Below are 14045 nucleotides of genomic sequence, written 5' to 3'. Positions count from 1 at the left end.
TGGGATTAAAAATAAAAAATTAAATATAGGTCAAAACACACATCACAACACTACATAAAGAGAGACCTAAGACAACAACATTGCATGGCATCAACACAGCAGAGTAGCAACACATGGTAGAAGCACAAAACAAGGTAGAAACATTATTGGGCAAAGACAACAGCACAAAGGGCAAGAAGGTAGAGAGAACAATACATCAGGCATCAATACATAGAGCATGTGGCTTTGTAACACGCAGATGTTTCATCTCCACACAGAAGCACAGTGACTACCTGGCTAAGCTTGATTAGCAGGGGTCCGGGAGGGACAAGGTAGCATGCACAGTGAAATCAGGCCATGGGTCCACAGCTGCACTCAGAACGACAGCATGACCAGGGGTTCAGGTCCTCTATCAGGGGATATACAGAAAGAAAGAATGGTGGGTGGGGGTATGCCTAAGATCACACATTACACCAGGGCCCATATTCACAAAGCATCCAAGAGTAGGAGTGCTGCTCTAGGGTCAGGTCCCACCAGTCCATGTAATTTGATACATTATGATCTAAAAAGCAACAATGATCCTAGATCTGCACTGGTTCCAGACAAGACAAGCTGATCCTTTTCCTTCACTCTGCGGTCCAACTCATCCCAAACCATCGCAATTGGGTTGAGGTCAGGTGATTGTGGAGGCCAGGTCATCTGATGCAGCACTCCATCACTCTCCTCCTTGGTCAAATAGCCCTTACACAGCCTGGAGGTGTGTTTTGGGTCATTGTCCTGTTGAAAAATAAATGATAGTCCCACTAAGAGGAAACCAGATGGGATGGTGTATTGCTGCAGAATGCTGTGGTAGCCATGCTGGTTAAGTGTCTTTTGCATTCTAAATAAATCAGTGTCTGCGACCCCACACCTCCTCCATGCTTCACAGTGGGAACCACACGTGCAGAGATCATCAATTCACCTACTCTGCATCTCACAAAGACACAGTGGTTGGAACCAAAAATCTCCAATTTGGACTCATCAGATCAAAAGGACAGATTTCCACCGGTCTAATGTCCATTGCTCGTGTTTCTTGACCCAAGCAAGTCTCTTCTTATTGGTGTCCTTTAGTAGAGTTTGTTCTCATCTGAACAGTTGATGTTGAGATGTATCTGTTACTTGAACTCAAGCATTTATTTGGATTGCGATCTGAATGCAGTTAACTAATGTACTTATCCTCTGCATCAAAGGTAACTCTGGGTCTTCCTTTCATGTGGTGATCCTCATGAGAGCCAGTTTCATCATAGTGCTTGATGGTTTTTGCGACTTGCAACCAGAGGCGAAAATCTGATATCCACTTTGGAGGGGACAATTACATGAAATTTTCTCAAGAGCAATTCCTGAGGGGGACACCAAAAGTAGTGCTGTAACACATAGCCTACATTGTAATATGGTAAATGTATATTTAGGAACCAAAGAAATAAGGTGTTTGCCGTACTCCTAACTACCGGTACCCAAAACTACACAACTAATCACAACAGCAATACCATTGCCTTTAACAAATCTTAGTTCAGTCACCAGTTTAAGTTGAGAGTGGGGGTATCCATGGCATTTTCCAATTATGTTCCTATTTTACAAGTCAAAAAAATTGAGAACCTTTCATAATGTTGCCAAACAAACACTCAACAAACTTACCTGAGACTCCCTGTCTCTGCCAGTCTGTCCCTGCATATCTGTCCCCAACTCTGCTGTCTGTGTGCCATCTGTTGCCTGCTCTGCCTAATGACATCATTGTGAAACATTTCCATTAGAAGTTCATTTCTTTCTTATGAACATTTAATCAACTAGTCTTTGAGATATTAGGCTACTAGGGTTCTTACTATGCGTTTTGGTGTGTTGAAAAATACTCTGATGTCCGTCTTTTATTTTTCTGCCATTTTTCTACCTGGCTGGCTGGCTACACACACACACACAGTGTGTAGGTTATTTACAGTAGGAGATGGGCTTCTATCATCTTATCTTTTATCATTCTATTTGGGCTTCGATCTAAAAGGTAGCTAGCAAATGTGAAACGGATTAAAATGACAAGAGTTGACAGCTGTATGAGTTCACCATTTACACAACATATGCTGCAACCTTTTGTAATTTTAATAGTTTGTTTCATATTGGCTGGCTTCCAACAATAGCTGAATTTGCAAAGCTAGCGAGCACCAATTCAGTTTCAGTGGTGTTTGCTATAATCTTTGCTACCCGGGTTAAATAAAGGTGAAATTAAATAAATAAAAGTTCCCTTGCGACAATTTAGCTTTTGCAACGAGACCATTAAATATATTTAAGACAAAGGTAGATGAGAGTGTAGTTCTGTTCAGTTTGGACTTCAGTTTATCGCTAACCTTATCACAGGGACTTTGAAGCACTAACATCATCTGCATGCTGATTCCATCTTTGACGACGCCACATAAATGTAATAGGTACTAGCTAGCTTAATAGTTAATATTTGCGCGCTAGCTCTGCATATTTAGCTAGTGTGTGTGTGCGCGATTGACTGGATGAACCTCATGGCAGTTACGTCGCAAGCTAAGGAACTGGCAGTGGATCAAACCATTGTGAGGCAAAGGGCGGGGTCGCAATCTTTTGAAACTTAAAAACGCGCTATTAAGTGTCTATAATCAGCACAATTGCTTTCATTGCGTATTATTAATATTATTTAAATTACATAGTTATGTTTCAGTGATATATTGGGGGGGACAAATCATATTTTTCCCAGGATGGGGGGGTCGTGTCCCCCCCGTCGATTTCCGCCCCTGCTTGCAACTGAAGAAACTTTAAAAGTACTTGAAATGTTCTGGATTGACTGACCTTCATGTCTTAAAGTAATGATGGACTGTCGTTTGTCTTTGCTTAGTTGAGCTGTTCTTGCCATAATATGGACTTGGTCTTTTACCAAATAGGGCGATCTTCTGTATACCACCCCTACCTTGTCACAACACAACTGATTGGCTCAAACACATTAAGGAAAGAAATTACACAAATTAACTTTTAACAAGGCACACCTGTTAATTGAAATGCATTCCAGGTGACTACCTCATGAAGCTGGTTGAGAGAATGCCAAGAGCTCACAACGCTGTCCTCAAGGCAAAGGATGGCTGCTTTGAAGAACCTCAAATATAACATATTTTTATTCAACACTTTTTTGGTTACTACATGATTCCATGTGTGTATTCATAGTTTTGATGCATTTACTATTATACAATGTAGAAAATAGTAAAAATAAAGAAAAACGCTGGAATGAGTAGGTGTCCAAACTTTTCACTGGTACTGTATATCAGAAACATTTTCAGGAAAAGCAGCTAATAGTAAGCCAATAAAATGTATATCATTGCATTGGTTCAACATTGACGTCTAACTCTCTAATTAAGATAGAATCTGAGAAACCGCACTTTATTTTTTATCTCTGTGGCAGTTTGCCGCCATTTCGTCTGGGTACTCCAACACCCCGATTGAAGCAACTGTACATCTAATCTTCTCCCCCATTCCCTGTTGAGTCGACAGGGAGCTAGCCTGTTCTCCTCAAAACATCGTTAGCAAGCTAACTAACGTTAGCAGGCTAACTAACGTTAGCCAATTTGAACAGATATCAGCTTGCTAACTAGCAAAGCCAACCAACTAACTACAGAGCAAACAATCATTTTCTAATCTAAATAGTTTCGACCAAATGACAAGTTGCTACATAGCGTCCTCACCAACGCCTTGCTGTAACTTTCAAATTCTGTGAATGTAATTTCAACAAATTTGATTCATATTTTGCATAGTGGAAAGCGTGCTTCCAAGACTAACCCTGGCACCCTGTTTGAAAGTACTGGTCGGAAGGAAAAGCCCGCCCACCAAAGCTCTAGTGTTTTTCTCTATAGACCTTTTGCACAACGTAGCAACGTCCACTTCCTACCCGATACATAGCTTCCTGTCAGCCTGATTGTAGCTTCGACGGCGCTTGTTTTATCATTACCTCAGTATATTAATATAATCATATTTCTATAGCGTTTTTTCAATCATTCTTCTTGAAAATTCTGTTCATCCGTTCAGTTAGTGTATTTTGTTTGTCTCTTTAGCTAGCAAACGTTAGCTACCAGTAACGTTACCTAGCTAATGAGAAGGCATAGAGCTAGATGGAGGACTCACATTTGTATCTGTACCGTCATAGCGTCTGTGACAGCATGGACAGCGGCATTGAGGCTCTCTCTATTTTAAAAGTAGTCCATTTTCTTATTTTTCCATTGGCTGATTACTCCCAACTCGTCGGAATCCCCACCCAGTTTACTACTTTAAAATGGTGAAAGCCCTCCATGGCAACGTACACGCAAAAACAGAGTCCTCTATATATCTCTATGACAACAGACAACTCCAATTTAAAGTCGTTTTTTTTCACACCTAGTTGCCGAAATGCCACTTGCGTCAGTACATTCATAACTTTTATTCGATCAAATAAACATCACTTAGCAAATGTGCAATTACATGTTTTGTTGACCAAATTCCACACTCTTATTGATTGACCTCCATACAAAATTTCCTCACTTCGTGGAGTTATTTTCGTGGACATACTTTGAAAAGCTGAGTAAAACCTCTCGCTTTGCCTCTTCCTGTCTGATGTAGTCGGCAAATCTGATTTTTTTGTATCCCCAAAATGCAACACACTTTGAAAGGCGGGGGTTTGACAACACGGCATACATTATGTCAGAATTCACTTTTCGTAGTAAGTTATTTTGTTAATTAAACCGCAACATGCAAAACACAAACAGAACAGCCAGAGGGATTACACAAATAAGAGAATAAAAAAATATAAATTAACGTTATATCAAACCAAATACAGACATGTAGCGAATACATTTTATTTTGTATACGTTTTAAAGATTGTAAATAGTTTTACAAATCTGAAGAAAAAAAAAGTCATTTTTCTTCATTTAACTTACGCAGCAGGCGGGGAGAATTTGGATACTTTTGGAAAAGGGTTTGGGTTGGCTAATATGCCCCCAAAAAATGTAGACGTCAATTTGACATAAACTGTATTCCCTCTAGTCTTGACAAAGTTGTCCACTTGAAGCCGCCCTTTGTTTATGGACCAGTTTGAGTTATGACAATTAAAAATCCCAATGTTGAGCCACGCTGAAAAAGTACTCTCAGGAAACAGCAGATTTCCCCGGTTTACCATGTGATCACTTATCAGCTGATTCGTGACGTTTTACAAGGAAGGCGAAACTCGACAACAAAACATGGTACATTTACTTGCCAAATTACGTCCTGAAGAATGTCCAAAAGTAAGTATAATACATTAATTTCCTTGATTCATACATGTCGCATTTTCTCACCACTGTCCTGGAGCTAGACAATGCAATATCAGGAGAACCCGTGCATGCGTTTACTTTTTTTTACATGGCAACAGGCCATTGTAATGTATGCCACCTAGCAGACGTTTTTAAACAAATTGACATACAGTCGGGAATTGAACCCACTATCCTGGTGTTCCAAACGCCATGCTCTACCAAACTACATAGTATTACAGAAGGAGGAGAAAGGATTTCCATTAGGTTTACAATCCAATAGACTAAATACTCTTTGCTTGTACATTCAGATGAGACGATACAACAGAGGCTGTTGAGTACCCTCTGGGCTGTTTTTGTAATGTGAAAACAGGATATTATGCTCTCAATCAAGGGCTAAAATGTGATTTGTATTACTTTCGTAACAATGTAGCTTACAATGTTGTTGCAAGCTCCCCAATTCAGATACAATGTGTATTGATGATCCATTGTGTGTTTTCTGTATCTAACCATTAGGAAACCATATCAATACTCAATCGTAAACCGCCCCTATAAATACTCCAGTAGGTCTGAAAGGATATGGTAATTACTTCAACTTTACTTATGATAGGCTTTGTGAAGCTGTCATCATATTATTTAAACCCGTCTAATCCAGGATTGCCTGGGTGTCGCTGTTAGGGCTCGATTTGGCAAAGTGTGCCGATGTCATTGTCATAAGCACACACTGAACCAACAATTGACCAGCAGAGGGAGCATTATGCTTGATTGTAAATCCAAAGCATGCAGTTACTCCAAAACACTATGACCTCCACACAAACATGGGCATGGCATTGTTTACTGACGTGTTTTGGTGGGTAGATTAAATCCCATCATAGGCTACCATCATCATGATGATGATACACATTTTCTTTCCCCCAGCTATTACACAGGGTGGTGGATGGTGTATGTGGGCGGGAGTCCCCTCGGATGGCAGACTATGGTGACATGTGGTCCCTTGTAGAATGGATGGAGCTCCTCGACTCCCTCTCCTCTCTGTTCCGGCTCGCCGTCGGTAAGAACACCCCAGACGAAGAGGTGAGCTAGGAGTCAGTGAGTTTGGAGTTGTATCATGCATGTTTGACAGTCATGTTCCATGCATGGCTGACCATTGACTCAGATGTGACGGGAGTTGGGTTTCTAAGGTGTGCAATGCAGTGACTCACTAGTTTTTGAAGGTTCTATGTCAGTCACAGGGTGTTTGACTCTTCAGTGTGTATTGGGTTTGTGTAGGGCCTCTTGATGGCTGAAGTATAGTGTGTTGGGTTGGTTGGGGGAATATGAAGAGTGTAGGGTTAGGTCAGTGTTTCTTAATCCATTCCTGGGGGATGCTCCGGGGGTGCTGTGTTTTTGCTGAGCAAGAACAAAAATGGGCACCCCCTGTGTGAGGGCTGCAGTGCGTGGTAGGTTGTGTTTGTTATGGCTGCAGAGTAGACCATGGGTTGAGTGTGTCAGGTGTATACACTGTGTTGGTTTCAGGTTGCTGTGTTGTTTGGCACTCAGGAGGAAAGTTCAACCAGGCATCAATCATACTGTTTCCATAGAATGTATCTTTGGCACAGCATAGTAACATTCAATGCCAACACCTAGGTCTACATTTTCAAGTGCTAAAAGTTACATATTAGTTATTTCAGTAGCGAAGTTATTTCAGTAACGAGTTAAATCAAATCTTATTTGTCACATGTGCCAAATACAACAGGTGTAGATCATCTTACAGTGAAATACTCACAAGCCCTTAACCAACAATGCAGTTGTAAGAAAAATAAGAGTTAAGTAAAAAATAATTAAAGAGCAGCAGTAAAATAACAGTAGTGAGGCTATATACGGGGGCTACCGGAACAGAGTCAATGTGCGGGAGGGTACAGGTTAGTCGAGGTAATTGAGGTAATATGTACATGTAGGTAGAGATAAAGTGACTATGCATACATAATAAACAGAGAAGCAGCAGCGTAAAAGAGAGGGGGATAATGCAAATAGTCTGGGTAGCCAATTGATTAGCTGTTCAGGAGTCTTATGGCTTGGGGGTAGAAGCTGTTAAGAAGCCTTTTGGACCTAGACTTGGCGCTCCGGTACTGCTTGCCATGCGGGAGCAGGGAGAACAGTCTATGACTAGGGTGGCTGGAGTATTTGACCATTTTTAGGATCTTCCTCTGACACCGCCTGGTATAGAGGTCCTGGATGGCAGGAAGCTTGGCCCCAGTGATGTACTGGGTCATACGCACTACCCTCTGTAGTGGCCGAGCAGTTGCCATACCAGTGATGCAACCAGTCAGGATGCTCTCGATGGTGCAGCCTTCGAACTATTTGAGGATCTGAAGACCCATGCCAAATCTTTTCAGTCTTCTGAGGGGGAATAGACTTTGTCGTGCCCTCTTCACTACGGTCTTGGTGTTTTTGGACCATGATAGTTTGTTGGTGATGTGGACACCAAGGAACTTGAAGCTCTCAACCTGCTCCACTACAGCCCCGTCGATGAGAATGGGGGCATGCTCGGTCCTCCTTTTCCCGTTGTCCACAATCATCTCCTTTGCCTTGATCACATTGAGGGAGAGGTTGTTATCCTGGCACCACACAGCCAGGTCTCTGACCTCCTCCCTATAGGCTGTCTCACCGTAGTCGGTGATCAGGCCTACCACTGTTGTGTGATCGGCAAACTTAATGATGGTGTTGGAGTCATGCCTGGCCATGCAGTCATGAGTGAACAGGAAGTACAGGAGGGGACTGAGCACGCACCCCTGAGGGGCTCCCGTGTTGAGGAACAGCGTGGATGTGTTGTTACCTACCCTCACCACCTGGGGGGCGGCCTGTCATTAAGTCCAGGATCCAGTTGCGGAGGGAGGTGTTTATTCCCCGGGTCCTTAGCTTAGTGATGAACTTTGAGGGCACTATGGTGTCGAACGCTGAGCTGTAGTCAGTGAATAGCATTCTCACATAGGTGTTCATTTTATCCAGGTGGGAAAGGGCAGTGTGGAGTGCAATAGAGATTGCATCATCTGTGGATATGTTGGGGCGGTATGCAAATTGGAGTGGGTCTAGGGTTTCTGGAATAATGGTGTTGCTATGACCAGCCTTTCAAAGCACTTCATGGTTACAGACGTGAGTGCTACGAGTCAATAGTAATTTAGGCAGGTTACCTTAGTGTTATTGGGCACAGGGACTATGGTGGTCTGCTTGAAACATGTTGGTATTACAGACTCAGTCAGGGACAGATTGAACATGTCAGTGAAGACACTTGCCAGTTGGTCAGCACATCCTCGGAGTACACGTCCTGGTAATCTGTCTGGCCTTGTGGCCTTGTGAATGTTGACCTGTTTAAAGGTCTTACTCACATCGGCTACGGAGAGCGTGATCACACAGTCGCTCCGGAACAGCTGATGCTCTCATGCATGCTTCAGTGTTGCTTGCCTCGATCAGAGCATAGAAATAATTTAGCTCGTCTGGTATGCTCGTGTCAGTGGGCAGCTCGCAGCTCTGCTTCCCTTTGTAGTCTGTAACAGTTTGCAAGCCCTACCACATCCGACGAGCGTCGGAGCCGGTGTAGTACGATTCAATCTTAGTCCTGTATTGACGCTTTGCCTGTATGATGGTTCACCGGAGGGCATTGCAGGATATCTTATAAGCTTCCAGGTTAGTGTTCCACTCCTTGAAAGCGGTAGCTCTACCCTTTAGCTCAGTGCGGATGTTGTCTGTGCTAGCATAACAGTCCTGTAGCTTAGCATCTGCGTTATCTGACCACTTCTTTATTGACCGAGTCACTGGTTTTTCCTGCTTTAGTTTTTGCTTGTAAGCAGGAATCAGGAGGATAGAATTATGGTCAGATTTGCCAAATGGAGGGTGAGGGAGAGCTTTGTACGCATCTCTGTGTGTGGAGTAAAGGTGGTCTAAAGTATTATTATTTTTTTCCCCCTCTGGTTGCTCATTTAACATGCTGGTAGAAATGAGGTAAAACAGATTTAAGTTTCCCTGCATTAAATCCTCGGCCACTAGGCACGCCACCTCTGGATGAGTTTTCCTGTTTGCTTATGGCCGTATACAGCTCATTGAGTGCGGACTTAGTACCAGCAATAGTTTGTGGTGGTAAATAGACATTTACGAAGAATTTTAATGAAAACTATCTTGGTAAATAGTGTGGTCTACAGCTTATCAGGCGAGCAAAACCTCGAGACTTCCTTACTATTAGATTTCATGCACCAGCTGTTTACAAATATACACAGACCGCCACCTTCTCTTCTCTTACTGGAGGCGGCTGTTCTATCTTGCCAATGCAGTGTAAAACCCGCCAGCTGTATGTTATTCATATCGTCATTCAGCCACGACTCGGTGAAACATAAGATATTATAGTTTTTAATGTCCCATTGGTAGGATATACGTGATTGTAGTTTGTCTATTTTGTTATCCAATGATTGTACGTTGGCTAATAGGACTGATGGTAAAGGCAGATTACCCACTCTCCGTCGGATCCTTACAAGGCACCCCTACGTCCCTGTCTCTTTCTCCTGCGAATGATGGGGACGAGGGCCTTGTCGGGTGTCTGAAGTAAATCCTTTGCGTCTGACTCGTTACAGAAAAAATCTTCCAGTACAAGGTGAGTAATCGCTGTCCTGATATCTAGAAGCTCTTTTCGGTCATAAGAGATGGTGGCAGAAATATTCTGTACAAAATAAGTTACGAATAACGCGAAAAAACATTGGTTAGGGGACCATAAAACGGCAACCATCTCCTCCAGCCATATTGACAATATTTATGAACAATTACAGGGACACACAGACTCATCTGTTTCATTTGAGAAACTAATTAACTGAATATTTTATATGTGTAAATAGAATTACAGGCAGATTGAAACAAGACCAGCCATTTGATATTCATTGCATAATCACCAGGAGCTGTTGCAACAGATGTGAAAGCCGAGCTAAGGAACATATTTACAAAAAAACATGTTGTTTAAATTAATATTGTCCTGTGTCTTCTGTGTTGACAGTTTTTGTGTATCATGTTTGTTGTGTAATGTCGGCCAATGTATTATCCCACACAATGAAATCCTATTTCCTAAGTTATTTTAACTGTACAGTATGAGTGATTTATTTATTAATGCAACTGCCAGCCTGTTCTGCTTTGGGCAGGTGCTGGCATCGTTGGCAGACGTGGGCGGGGGGTACGGGGAGGCCGTGCTGAAGGTCTTGAGGGCCAGACGGGAGGAGATCCGCCAGGCGCTGGTGGAGAGGACCAATAACGTGTCCAGCTCCACCCTCCAGGACTTTGACTGGCATATAAAGGTGAATTCCCTGGATTACAGTGAGGAGACAACAATCTTTGTTTGATTGGTAAACTGATTGATCAGGACTCCCTTGAAAAATATATTTAATTTTTTATCTCAATGGGACATACAGGGCAAAATAAAAAAGTAGTTATGCTTTTTTACAGTCCTGTTTCAACTGGGTTTTACCTGGTATTTATACATTATGTGATATCAGTCATTAATTAAAATGGGGTGAAATGCTGACGTGTATGGTTCACCATACTACTACTACTACCACCACCACAATGATTTCTATACACTAGAATCCTAAGCCTCTCTGTCTCTGTTCAGCTGGCATTGTCCAGCGATAAGATCTCGTCTCTCCAGACCCCTCTACTCAACCTCAGTTTGGACGTGAAGGAGAACGGGGCCCTGAAGCCTGTGTCTGTCGAGATGAACCGAGAGGAATTACAAACACTCATCAGCTCAATGGAGGCTGCCAATAAGGTAAACCTTCAGGGACACACGTACACGCACACATATTATGACAATTAGTGTATTATCATTGCCAATCAAATGTGTTTGTGTCAGCGTGTTTGGCCAATGTTTTAGTGGTGCGTAGTGATGCACGAGTGCTTGCGCGTGTATGTATGCGTGTGTGAGCGTTTGGCCAGCATCAGTGGAGGGTGTGATTTGGATGGCTTGAGAACTGTTTTCTTGGCAGTTCCACCAATAGTTTAATATCATTATCTTTTCACCTACTGATGTCAGGAGCATAATAGCTGGTGATTTCTGCCAGTTTTTGCGCTCTCATTCACTTAAAGGGACTATTCTTTCCCAATCGTTCCCTCTGTCCTAGAAGACATTTGTCTATTACAGAAGGGCTTTTATCCCGAAAAATATATTTGTATCCCAACAGCAGTTCTGACTGTATGTTATTTTTCGTGTGTGGTTTTTGCAGTGCTGATAGTGTACATTTGATACACACTTATAGAGAGCCCATCTCATATGATTTGATTTTTCTTTGGATCCCAGTTAACTGTTGAAGAAGCAGCAGCTATTCTTCCTGGGGTCCACATAAAACATGCCAAAATACACTAATGGACAAGAACAGCAACACATTTAAACACTACGACTAAAGAACAATATGACTATATATATATATTTTTTTTTAAGAGAAAAAGAATAATACTATGAATAATGTGTGGAGGGGTGTGTCTCCACAGTCCGCGATGTTTCATGTTTTATTTTTTTATTGATTTTATTGCTTGCCCGAGTTACCTGAGGTGGAAGAGAATTTGATGAAGTCATTGTTTTATACAGCACTGTGTCTCCCAGCCTCTGTTGTTGACTTGGGAAATGTGAAGAGACCCCTGATTGAGTGCCTTGTATGGGTTTTTGAGCTGTGTTAACTGGCTGAACAGACAATTCAGTACTTTCAACACGTCAATACTTACTACTACAGCCCTCAATGGCATTGCCCATGCTATCTCCATTATAAAGTAGTCTACTTCTGAGTGTATTGGCAGTTCATAAATAAACAAAAAATGTGCATACCACTGTCTACCATGCTGGAGTGTGTTTTGTCTGAACAGGTATCAATCAAATGTTGGTGATTTACTGCCACCTGCATTTATGGAAAGTTTGTTCAGGAGTATAATTAATTAGTTGACCACTCCTTTCTTAATTAACCCATAGTAAGTCTCATCCAGTTGACTACTTTAAAATGGTGGAAGCCCTCAATGGCACTGTCTTTGCTAAAGCAGGCTCTGTGGTACAAGAGCCCTCTATCCAACTCTATGTGCATGTATCCTGATAGTGTGTATTTGTGTCCTTGTGTCCTTACAGGTGGTACTACAGCTGAAGTGATGGTGGCGATAGACATTTATTTCACTGTGCCCTTTCATCTATGGCTCTTATTAAGGGGACGTGCTATATCATCATAGAGGGACACTGAACTATGATGCAGGGTCTTTCTGGAAACAGTGGTCTGATCCAGATACAGCTTTTAGCCTTCAACCCCCTTAGGCACTGATTCCTACACTTCCCCTCATGAATTCAAAAGCATTGAATTTGTGTAAGCATGGGATAATGGGTGTTGCACCATATTCCATTTATTTTCAATCCATGAGGGGGAGTGAATGAGTGCACATTTTAGGGAAAAGGATATAGAATCATACTGCAGCCTAAGATAGATTCCCAAGACTGCAGTAAGAAGTAGTATTTTGTACTTTTTGTACTTATTTTTATTTTTGCAGTTTTTTTTGTAATCCATTCTATTACTGTATAATAAATATTAACGTTTGACCTTTTCTTCAATGGAATATATATTAGAGCTGTAGGCTGTCTCCATACTCTGAAATGGCTTCATCACTTTCTCTTGTCCTTCCTGATCTTGGTTGATTGGCTAGGTGAAAAGATTGTCAAGGTCATCCCCAGAGGCAATGTTATATATCAGACCAAATAATACCCCTTCCATTTTTTTTCTGTCTGTTGAATATTTAATACAGATCACACTGTGTGCAAAATCTTCCTTTGCGTACGCCTGGTACTAGTCAGCATGCCTATGATGTTATGCACCAAAACAGTACGCCTGGTACTAGTCAGCATGCCTATGATGTTATGCACCAAAACAGTACGCCTGGTACTAGTCAGCATGCCTATGATGTTATGCACCAAAACAGTACGCCTGGTACTAGTCAGCATGCCTATGATGTTATGCACCAAAACAGTACGCCTGGTACTAGTCAGCATGCCTATGATGTTATGCACCAAAACAGTACGCCTGGTACTAGTCAGCATGCCTATGATGTTATGCACCAAAACAGTACGCCTGGTACTAGTCAGCATGCCTATGATGTTATGCACCAAAACAGTACGCCTGGTACTAGTCAGCATGCCTATGATGTTATGCACCAAAACAGTACGCCTGGTACTAGTCAGCATGCCTATGATGTTATGCACCAAAACAGTACGCCTGGTACTAGTCAGCATGCCTATGATGTTATGCACCAAAACAGTACGCCTGGTACTAGTCAGCATGCCTATGATGTTATGCACCAAAACAGCACGCCTGGTACTAGTCAGCATGCCTATGATGTTATGCACCAAAACAGCACGCCTGGTACTAGTCAGCATGCCTATGATGTTATGCACCAAAACAGCACGCCTGGTACTAGTCAGCATGCCTATGATGTTATGCACCAAAACAGCACGCCTGGTACTAGTCAGCATGCCTATGATGTTATGCACCAAAACAGCACGCCTGGTACTAGTCAGCATGCCTATGATGTTATGCACCAAAACAGCACGCCTGGTACTAGTCAGCATGCCTATGATGTTATGCACCAAAACAGCACGCCTGGTACTAGTCAGCATGCCTATGATGTTATGCACCAAAACAGCACGCCTGGTACTAGTCAGCATGCCTATGATGTTATGCACCAAAACAGCACGCCTGGTACTAGTCAGCATGCCTATGATGTTATGCACCAAAACAG

The 14045-nt window shown here is 42.3% G+C and overlaps 1 protein-coding gene across 1 annotated transcript; it reads left to right on the top strand.

Moving 5' to 3' along the window:
* The first annotated feature begins 4897 nt into the window (after positions 1–4897).
* On the top strand, positions 4898–12852 carry commd8 (COMM domain containing 8). The gene is made up of 5 exons (XM_014211034.2): positions 4898–5270; positions 6192–6347; positions 10430–10582; positions 10897–11052; positions 12394–12852. The coding sequence occupies exons 1-5, from the start codon at positions 5226–5228 to the stop codon at positions 12412–12414; spliced, it is 531 nt and encodes a 176-aa protein (XP_014066509.1). The 5' UTR covers positions 4898–5225; the 3' UTR covers positions 12415–12852.
* The last annotated feature ends 1193 nt before the right edge of the window (positions 12853–14045 follow it).

The sequence above is a fragment of the Salmo salar genome, chromosome ssa09 (assembly GCF_905237065.1).
Source record: "Salmo salar chromosome ssa09, Ssal_v3.1, whole genome shotgun sequence".
Taxonomy (NCBI): domain Eukaryota; kingdom Metazoa; phylum Chordata; class Actinopteri; order Salmoniformes; family Salmonidae; genus Salmo; species Salmo salar.
This window is presented reverse-complemented; position numbering and strand designations above follow the sequence as displayed.